Source organism: Apium graveolens, unplaced genomic scaffold, assembly GCF_009905375.1.
Source record: "Apium graveolens cultivar Ventura unplaced genomic scaffold, ASM990537v1 ctg7920, whole genome shotgun sequence".
In the NCBI taxonomy this organism is placed as follows: domain Eukaryota; kingdom Viridiplantae; phylum Streptophyta; class Magnoliopsida; order Apiales; family Apiaceae; genus Apium; species Apium graveolens.
Genome location: NW_027420740.1, coordinates 82,566 through 93,393, shown reverse-complemented (window position 1 = coordinate 93,393; position 10,828 = coordinate 82,566). Strand labels below are relative to the sequence as shown.

Sequence of the window (10,828 nt, the reverse complement as noted above, 5' to 3'; positions counted from 1 at the left end):
TGACTAAATAAAGTATAATTTAACCATCTAATGGGTTCTCATTGTCAACCATCAAATTGTCAATATAAACACTATTATGATATTGAAATTCCGATTCTCGATAACCGAACTCATTACTGAAACCAGCCATATTCATTACTGAAGGTGCAACCGTGGAAGTGGAACATGAATCTAAGTGAAAACCTGCGAAACGACACTCAGAAATTCTATTACAAGCATGAAGAAGGGTGCAAGAATGCAAGGGCTCCGGTCCTATGTCTCGGATTCTAAGAACTTAAGAAGGCTTTCTACTAGCAGCTCTCCGGTCCTATGTCTCGGATTCTAAGAACTTAAGAAGGCTTTCTACTAGCAGCATACACAACAAGGTCCCGGACCTCCCGGTGACAAAAACGGAAGCTCGCTGCTCGCGTACATATCTGGGCACTAGATAGAAACCACCAGTAAAATGAAAGCTCGACTTAAGCCTCTTTAAGAAAGAATGAAACCAAGATGACGAAAGAAGAATGAATTCTACTGCATTTTCTAGCTATATCAACAACTTTCTCAACTAAATTCCGATATACTACTAACTTCCCTGAATTAACAGTAGCAGATTCAGGAAAGCTGTTTACGATAAAAAGATTCTGCCTGCAAAGACTCTATGACACACAAGAACATAGATCCCGTAAAGATTTGACTTGTACGGAACTGTAATATTAATGCAGAACATTGACGTTTTCAACCGCAAATTGTCCGACAGAGTAGGAAAAAAAACTAATGTTAATAAAATCCATCTGCTTGAGGCTTCTTACAGGACTTATCATCAAACAGTTAATGACCACACTCAGAGACAAATATTCAGATGATGTATTCCCAAGGGTAGCATGGGTTTATGATACCCCATGAACAGGACTCAAAATTCTCATCACTTTAACTACATAAGTTTAACAAAACACCTTACCACCGTCTATAGCCATCCAAACAGGACATACGTAAGAACACCTTCTAAATAAAAGTAGCACACGTAAGAACTATCTACAATTCCATCGCAACAGGACTCAAAGTTAAAGGACTATCAGAAAGTAATTCAGTACAACATTAAACCATTCAGAATACTCTTAAAAACACTCGATAAGAAAAAACTCTGAAATATAGAAGCCAAAGCACCACGGTAAGACTAGGAAAGAAAAGGAACTCCAAAATGAAATTGAAATGGTCCGTCACAGAGACAAAATCTTTTCTATAATGAAAACGGAAAAAGAGACTTGTACTAACGATATATCATAAGAAGTCTGCCTACGACCCAAAAACAACCATACTTTCACCGGACACTTGCACACTCTATATGTTGCTAAATCATAAGGCTACAAAAACAGCAGACTACATATGTCTCTCATAGTAACAGTGAGTTCTCTGCTTCGCAGTTACTTCAGCAGTGTAGCCTGACCATCTTTGTGCACAGCTAAGCTAAGCAACCGTTTGCAACCCCATTAGACACCAATTCCTTCGCTGTTACCGTTACTGGTTTACTAACCTCTTGAGCTTTAACAGTTGCAACATTATCCAGCACCATCACATTCCCATTAGCTAAAACGGCCGTGCCTGCATCTTTGGTTATGCTAGAAGGTACATCTATAAACTTCTGGTTAGTCACTTCTACATTTGAGCCTTCCTTGGTAGCGTCATCAGTAGGCTTTCCTTCCCGCAACTGAATATACAACATACACAAGGTCAAGTGGTCGGAAATTAAAATCGAGTTATCTTTTTCAAAAAAGTAATCTGAATAGAAAAGACCAACTTGGAAGATATTAAGATGCAATTAAATGGAATACATGCAAGTCATGCCTGTTTCTGAATTAGCTGTTGCTTGGCTTTCTTATCCTGGATCTTCTGCTGACGGTCCTCATAGAAATCAAAATCATCCAGCATGGATTGCTCACTGGTATAGTCCTTGAATATTTTGAGCAACTGAAGTCCCTGCTCCAATTTTACCTGTACACAAAATATCATTGACATGAAGAACCAGGACAACAGTAAATATATTATAGAAGAGAACTACGAACAACACCCACCTCTTGAGTGTCCCTGCTGTTAGTGACAGGTTTGTTCTCATTGTTTTCAAGAGTGATGTGCTTTAACAGACTGTTGGGCACATCCTTCACAATGTGCCATTTTAAGGGGAAACAGCCAAGCCACTTGTCTTGTTGCCAGTACTCGAGATTCGTTTCAAAATCAACTGGACCTGACATCTCCGCAACACCAACAAATTGACCACTAGTATTGACCTGGACAATTCAAAAAATAAAATTAGAGACAAAAAGATGAAGATACAATTCCTGATCCAGTCAAATAAGTTCGCATCTAGATAACTCACAGAGAAAAGCAGAAAGATGGGGCAGTTGCCAGAGCTCTTCTGCGCTTCATGGTATGCTGCATCAAGCTTTTTGTTTCCATTTTGGGTACTTGACCACACATTGTACTTAATACTCTTATGAACATCGTCCTCACTGTACGACTTTATTACAAAAAACTTGGCATCAGCATATGTTTCAGGAAAATCAGCTCTGTTATATTGTGAGTTGTCTTTTTCCACATTGGGCTCATCCTCGGTACTTCCATTGGTTCCGGTGACAAGGTTGTCCTGTCCCTTCACAGCAGCAGATGCAACACCTTTTTGATTCTTGAAGTTCTTCGCTCTTGGACCCCTGCTCAGTTCATTTAATCCATCCAAATTCCCATTTCCATAATTCCCGAAACCGTTGCCTCGTCCTCTAGGTTTGTACTTGTTATCAACAGAAAACCACCCACTTCCCATAGTCCGGGAATCATAAACATTAGACCCATAAAAACCAGATCTGTAGGACATACCATTCTGATTGTAGAACTTGTTCGAATACATCTTGTTCATATAGCCATTCCCTGTATTAAGACCAGATAATGGCCTTCGATTGTTATATCCCTGAAGTAAAGAAGACATTACAAATTCTTAGTGCAACTCAGAAATATGATAATTATGACTTGTACATAATTACAGAAGGAAACCATAACTAGGATAAACTCAGGTAACTTGGCTAGACAAATTTTACGCACAAGACAGAATTTAGAATGAGAAACTTTAAAAATGTAACATACCATGAACTGGGATTGAGAACCAGCATTCCGATTCTTGGACATTGGTAAACCATTTGCACTAGAAGCATACTGGGAAGCACTGCTCAACGGTCTGTTCTTTGCATCGGAGTAAAAAGAAGCATCAATCCAGGGGAAAGAAGATCGTGAAACATCATAAACATATCCCGAAGGAAATCCTCCCGGGTACAGAACCCCTCCATTTGAGCTATTCGCATTATAAGATAAATTCTGATATGTAGGTTTCAATGCAGTAGAACTTTTGCTTCCTTTTATACCACTGCCATTCGCAATGCCATTAGACTTCCCGTTAGGAGTTTCAATAGACAAAATCGGTTGGTCGGCAGGTGCAACAGTTGAAATATCACCTTTCACAGGGGTAGCTGCAGGCTGATAGTATGAGGCTGGGTATTGGTACTGTTGAGCTCCGTAGAGGCCATCATGCCCAAGTGTAGGAACAGGTGTACCCGCAGGTGAGTAAGGACCATAAGGCGCATAACCATAACCACCATACAAACCCTAATAATATGCAACATTGAAATACAGAATATGAAACAAGAATTTAGAACAATTTGCAATTCATTAGTTTATAACTTATAAGAAATAAATCTTTCTACGGTTCAGTCTGTTCAGTTGATATGTCAGACTAGACGGGGATATAAAGCAAGAGTCACATTTTAATATAGTAAATGATACGAGCATATAGAGCGGCAGAATTGAATTCCTTACATGAGGCATCTCAACTCCATCCGGCTTTAAGTACTTCGAGTAATCATCCCACCCATTACCAGTCGCATCATACCCTGTAACAAAGAAGTTTCAGTTTAACCATATTTACTATAAGAATATACGAATACTTTATTTCATTCTAAATCTTTAACCATGTAAACAAAAGTTGAAAAGAAGATTATTGCATTACCTCCATAATAATATGGAGCATAACCACTAGCATACCACATTGTTGGATCCATGGGATCAGGTAACAACGGTGTCGTAGACCGGTCAGATGATTGAACCTGACCATTCGACACATTACCTGAATCTGCAGCAGGCTGCAAGTACATAGAGTTAGACACATAGGTTAAACACATAAGCGAATACAAGTATTAAAAACATAACATGATACAACTCCGAATCACCTTCTTAGCAGGCTGTGAATTCTCCGTCTTCGTCTGCGAATCCAGTGAAAGCTTCTGCAGCATATCTGCAGCTTCTATTGTGCAAGAGGTGAAGCTACACATTAGCTTATATGTACACTCACAAAAAATAATCAAAGCATCGGAATTTTATAAGCATAAATGCATATCGAATGAGGCACAACAATTAAAAAAACACGAAACCATTATGAAAACAGCACTTATAAAGAACCAAACACATATAAACCTTCTACATGTTATACCGCGATTATCATCTACAAAACAAATACACAAGAATCATAAAAACAACAAATCTATATGCACAAAATTGCGAAAAAAACACAAATTTCAACATAAACCCTGAATCACAGACAAAAAGATCCAACAAATCAAATCTTGAAAACTACCCATCACACAAAAAACAAAAAAATCAAACACCTTAACAAGATTATACATACAAAAACACAAAAAGACAAGCCAAGATTATCAAACACATCAAATCTTGAAACCCCAACATAAAAAAACATACAATCAAACAAAACCCACATCAAAAAGCCATCTTTTCAAGATTATACATACAAAGATCTGTATCTACACATAACCCACATCAAGAAAAGTGTAAATAAACACACAAAAGCTTAAAGATAACAAGAAAATAAAGAAACTATAGAAAAGAAGCTTACTCTCTGAAGGAGAAGACACGGTAGCCATGTGAGATATCAAGAATTGAGAGGGTTTTAGAAAGAGAAAAACCCTAGAGAGAGAAAGATAGATGTTTGGTGATTTGGGTTTTTGAGATTTTGACTTTATATATAAAACTCCATATTGAACGAAATTATTTGTTTTCTCTTTCTGTGAGAATGAATAATTCACTAGTTTATTGTGATTTGTTTTTGGAAGAATTTTATTACTTTTACTTTTGGTTTGTCTATAATTGTGTTTGGAAGACAATATGCCATGAGTATTTTCAGAGTCAAGTTCTACAGAGAGCACGTTTTTTTTTGGAAACCACTTATATTCTCCAACTAAAATCTTCTATGAAAACATTGCAAAACATATTATTCTGCGAATTATGTTCTACAAAGATCATTATTTTATTCAAAATCTTGAATATCATGCATGTACTGCATGTGGAACATTACAAAATGTTTTACTCTACCAAACATGTTTAGTTTGCAAGAAAATTTTTTCAAATTGCAAAACATACACATTATACTTATTAAATTTAAATGATCTTTAATCGTTTTAATGAATTAGTAATATTCGTAAAATATGCTTCACAAAATAATATATTTCATATTGTTTTGATTGCAGAATATAAATGCTCTCCAAGGTCTCCGATAGATTTGTGGTTTCCTGAAAACTTTTCTTTGTTATTATTTAGTAACATTTATTCTAGTACTTTAATCTACAAATAATTTTTTTGAGTGCTTGGCATACTTGTTTAAGAATTATTATTATTATTTATTTTATAAATTTAATATATAATTGAATTTTAAAAATTTACTTGGCAACTAAGTCGTATTTCGTAACAATGGGATGCTTTTTTAAAAAAAATTATTAAGATGAATCAATAAAAAAATTATTTAAATAATTACAAATTATGCATTTTGTTCATTTTATTTACATTTTTTAATTAAATATATTTACGCACGTTTAAACCCTCAATGTGCTCTCAATGGTGCGAGAGTGTTATACCAATAGCTATTTGGTCGTTCATTCTGAAATCACAAGTCAACGTGACATATATCCAAAAACTGAGAAAAAATATATTATGTATATCAGTTTTCAATATCATAAAATATCGCACATATTCGTTATATTATTTTCGTATATCAATTTACAGCTGTATATAATATCTTATTTTCTTTTATCAATTTTCTAAAAGTGTGGCGCATTATCTTCTTTTTGTATATCAATTTAAACTTGTATGGAATATGAAATATCGTATCTTCGTATATCAATTTTCAACTATATGGAGCATTATCTTATTTGTGTATATCAATTTACAGCTGTATGAAGTATCTTGCATATTGTTTTATTATTATTCCACACATCTAAAGTTTGACGACGGATATAATATATATTCACGAATGAGCTGACAATCCAGTTCAGATGGGCTTATAACATATAAGGCCCACATAATAACGAATCTCCATATAGATATTACATTTCGTCAAAATATCAACAACTAACAATTTTAGCAATATATCTCTGAGTTTACATTGGCGAACTCAATATAAATAAATATATATATATATGTATTACTAGCACCCTTTAATAGTGAGAAATCAGGGATTTATGATTAGCCAAGATCGGTAACTTAATTATGATCGATCATTTACTCATGACAACTCGGGTCAAATCCTAAACCTTTTTAAAAAATGTGGTCAACTCCCGATTTCGAGTTCGAAATAAGAAGAAACTTATTAGCCAAAATGTAGTCAACTCTGGTAGTTTACAAGCCCCCAATAGATCATGATTTGTTAGTGTATTTGGTAGTGGTACTTTTACCTTATAAACTGAAAAGAAGCCTCGAAGCCTCAAATGTAGTCGATGTGGGGTTAGGGTACAAACTCCCGTACTTTAATTCCTTACGTCCTTCATATGCCTAACCGAATAGTCCAAACATCTGAGATCAAGTTTCTCTAGCCACTGTGGGATGATACCGGCTGCCTTCGTCGTATTTCGAACTCGAAGTCGGGACTTGACCCAGTTTTCGAAAAAGGTTCGCCACCACCTTCTTATTGTGCTCTATAACATCCACATCGATAAAAATAAGAGTGATGGAGTCATTCATAGATAAAAGTTAACAACTAACGTATACCAAATTGCTAGTTTTTTTAACCGATATGGTGGTATGGTGTTGGATTTGGGCATTCGGTTGTGTGCTTGAATGTTATATGTGATATGAGAGTTGACTCTCGAAAGTTTGGTTTGTCAAACTGTCGGAGGTGGAGACACGAAGATTGATGTTATTATCCAACAATGTCAGATATTCAGAGGTTGTGACACGAAACTGGCCAGCATTAGCCCATGATGAATAGAGGGGTACGATCTTTGACCTTTTGGGCTGTTCGCTAAAGTCTTACGATGACGTTAAGAATTTAAATAGGGGAGTTTTGTAGCACATTAGCCCCATCTCGATTATGTTTTAAATTTCCAACATTCAAATCCATAACTAAATGCATATCACCAAAACTCATCATGTGTCATTACCAAAAAGTTAACAATTTTGTTTACAATGATTTTTTACTTAAATCTCTAAATGAATCAAACACTTTTATTTTTAACGATTTAGGATGTTACATCACTGATCTTGGGCAGTTGTTAATCCATGACTTATCGTTATAATACTTAAGGTACATAAAAGTCAATTTTTATAAAACATCATTGATTTTTTTTTGAATTATCTAAGTATTTACTAATTACACTAATTGCATATAAAATATCAACTTGAGAATAAATCATGACATAAATAACGTTACAAAGTACATCATATGACTAGAAAATGAAATATGGAACATGACTTTTTTCTTATGTTCTTATTTAAATATAAAAAACAGTATATCAACATTACTATTGTTGGTAAAAGATATCCAGATACTCATTCTGATATATAAAAATGGATATGTAGAAAGTCTTCATTATGTACGTGATTACATATCACGAAAGTGGTCGCTTTTCGCATTTTATATGGCTCGAGATGACATTGTGGTTGACAACTTTAATTAATTTTAGACAAATATATTATGTTTTACAAGAGTAAACAAACTTGTATTTAATTCTTTATTTTCGGAGGTTCATATGTAAATTTAGCATAATGGAACTATAATCGACACTTGTGCCAATCCGGGTCAAATTCCGAGGCTTTTCCGAAAATCGGGTCAAGTCCCACTTCCGAGTCCGAAATAAGTTGAAGTCTACTGTCCCAAATGCAACCAACTTGGGTAAAGACTAGCCCACCACAGACCCCCACAAGATCATGATTTGTTGGTGCAAGTAGTAGTAGTACTTTGTCCTATAAACTAAACAGAAGTCTCAAATCTCCTTGATGTGGGACCGGGGTGTTATAAACTCCCCCACTTAAACTCATGACGTTCTTATCAGGCCCGAACAGACAGCCCATAGGTTCAGATCGTTCCTCTCTAGCCATTGTGGGATAATACCGGGTGGCTTCGTGTCCCCACCTCCGGACCTCTAGCCATTGGGGGATAATACCACCAGCTTCTGTGTCCCCACCTTCGACAACTTGGCGCATCAAGCTTTCGAGAGTCGGCTCTGATATCATATGTGACAACCCGGGTCAAATCCCGAGTCTTTTTCGAAAACGAGGTCAAGTCCTCATTCCGAGTCCGAAATAAGCCGAAACCTATTGTCCCAAATGCAGCCAACATGGGTAACGACTAGTACACCACATGTCCCCAAAAGATCATGATTTGTTGGTGCAAGTAGTAGTAGTACTTTATCTTATAAACTAAACAGAAGTCCCAAATTTCATTGATGTGTGACTGAGGTATTACAACACTTCATTAGTTTATACCCAACTTCGCATCATTAGTTTATATAGTCATGTATTATCTTATAGTTAGTGAAAATCAACTTCATGGCATCTACTTATTCATAGCTAAACAGATACAATATCCAAATTTCATTCTTACAAGTGAAAGTAAAATATAACTCAAATTGCGCAACGTGAGATCATGTGACTCCGTGATTTAGGGCCAACGAAACTTTAAAATTCTTCATTATAAGGATCTTATATTATTAAAAGCACTATCATCATTATCTTTTATTTGAAAATATGACACAAATTGTATTTGAAATCGGCTCCTCAGTTCAACTCCAATGGTTTTTCTAGTTTGAAACAACGTAATCTTCATTTTTTCTAACATTTTCACTCTATATCAATGTTATTTCTCCAACCATTATTTTAGAGTTAACTCACAGTTAAACTTTAAATATTAAATATAAATATAAATATATATATATAGACAAATATAAATGTATAACACATGAGATGGTTGATTAAAAAACTATAACTTTATATGCACAGTACTACTTCAAATTTGAAGGTGCGCAATGTAATATTTATATATATAAAGATGAAGTAAGGCGTGGTTGAAGATAACTTTGCAGCTTTTAAACTTCAAATACTTACAAAGACAAAGGTAATTTTGAAGTTAACATTGGATATGCCCTTATACACACATATAGAGATAAGTATATAAAATTTGACTTTTACTATTTTCCTTTATAAAGTAGTTATGTTATTTGAAAAAAGGCAATTTCATACCTTAGTTGATTATTTTATCATAACAAAATATATCAATGTTAAAACACCTTGAATGTAAACTACGCATTTGAAGATAGTAGTGATATATACTTTTTATGTGGTCAAATTGACTTAACATTAAAATTATTTTATTATAATTGACAACTGCAATTCAAAAAGAACTAGATATAATTTTAATTTTATAAAGATTTGAATTAGACAACTACAATTATATTTCCTATAATATATAAAAAGGTAATATATGGATAAAATTTAATTTTAAATCAAATAGTCAAAACATAACTAATAATATAATATTGATAGACTAATTTGTTTATTAGAAGCATGTAAAATATCAACACATGTGTATGTCATATACTATTAACACACATATATATATATACATGTATATTTATTTATCTAGGAAGAACAAATATAAATTCTTGGTTTATATTAATCAATGGGATAATATGGCGTTGTTGTGCCCCATGCAGTTATATAGACTTATTAACTTGTATTTCGTGTTTCAACGAGAATTTTCTAATTTTTACGCAATTTATCTAAGTTTATTTTTATTGTAAGATTTTTAATTACCGCACATTGATGAAATAATTAAGTTTATTAAAACATATTTATAAAGCCATGCAATTTTTTGATATATGTATAAATTAATACAGTTGTAGGTGTCAAGCCCCTTTAAATATTATTTTTAATAATTAGGCCTTAAAATAAATAATACTAGAAGTAAATGATAAGAACATATATTTATGTGATTAGTAAGGAAAATAATGACCAAGATACCTATTTTTAGAGGTTCTTTTGTAAAATATACTAAAATAAGATACCCTAAATACCCACCGACTACTCAAGTATCAAGATGATACGCCACTTCCAATGGAGTATCACGATGATACCCCTTTTCACTCGAGTATCATGAGTGATATTTCTTAGTCAAGAAGTATCAGTATTGATACTCATTTCTCAATTTGGTACTAGACTTGATACTTCATCGTCATTGAAACATTATGTATTTTTTTGATAATTTAAATATTTGTTTAACAATTTTATTATTCAAGCATGTATTATGTTTTATAATTTTTAATAATTTAGGATTCAAAAATTCCCCATCTGGGATTTAGAAATATTTTAAAAAATGAATAAAATTAAAATCGATTTAGTGGTTAGGGCCACCTTACGCCCTGAACATATTACATATTAAAAATCAAATATAAAAAACATATTACATCGAAATACAAATAATTAAGTAAAATTAATTAGGGTGAATACAATCATAAATAAAATATTGAGT

The 10,828-nt window shown here is 33.6% G+C and overlaps 1 protein-coding gene across 1 annotated transcript; it reads right to left on the bottom strand.

Annotated features, from left to right (window-relative positions):
* Positions 1-1,164: 1,164 nt before the first annotated feature.
* Positions 1,165-5,085, bottom strand: LOC141704486 (YTH domain-containing protein ECT4-like). Its single transcript, XM_074507735.1, has 9 exons — positions 4,928-5,085; positions 4,248-4,321; positions 4,028-4,160; positions 3,838-3,911; positions 3,112-3,627; positions 2,354-2,938; positions 2,052-2,264; positions 1,825-1,971; positions 1,165-1,687 (listed from the first exon to the last, which is right to left on the bottom strand). Exons 1-9 carry the CDS (start codon positions 4,953-4,955, stop codon positions 1,442-1,444), a joined length of 2,016 nt encoding a protein of 671 aa, XP_074363836.1. The 5' UTR covers positions 4,956-5,085; the 3' UTR covers positions 1,165-1,441.
* Positions 5,086-10,828: the final 5,743 nt, after the last annotated feature.

Excerpts from the sequence above, each read along its gene's own strand:
- LOC141704486 (XM_074507735.1), bottom strand. The coding sequence starts at position 4,955 with ATGGCTACCGTGTCTTCTCCTTCAGAGA. Across the intron at positions 4,161-4,247 it reads ATTCACAGCCTGCTAAGAAG|CCTGCTGCAGATTCAGGTAA; the intron begins GTGATTCGGAGT and ends ATGTACTTGCAG. Across the intron at positions 3,912-4,027 it reads TGCTCCATATTATTATGGAG|GGTATGATGCGACTGGTAAT; the intron begins GTAATGCAATAA and ends TCTTTGTTACAG.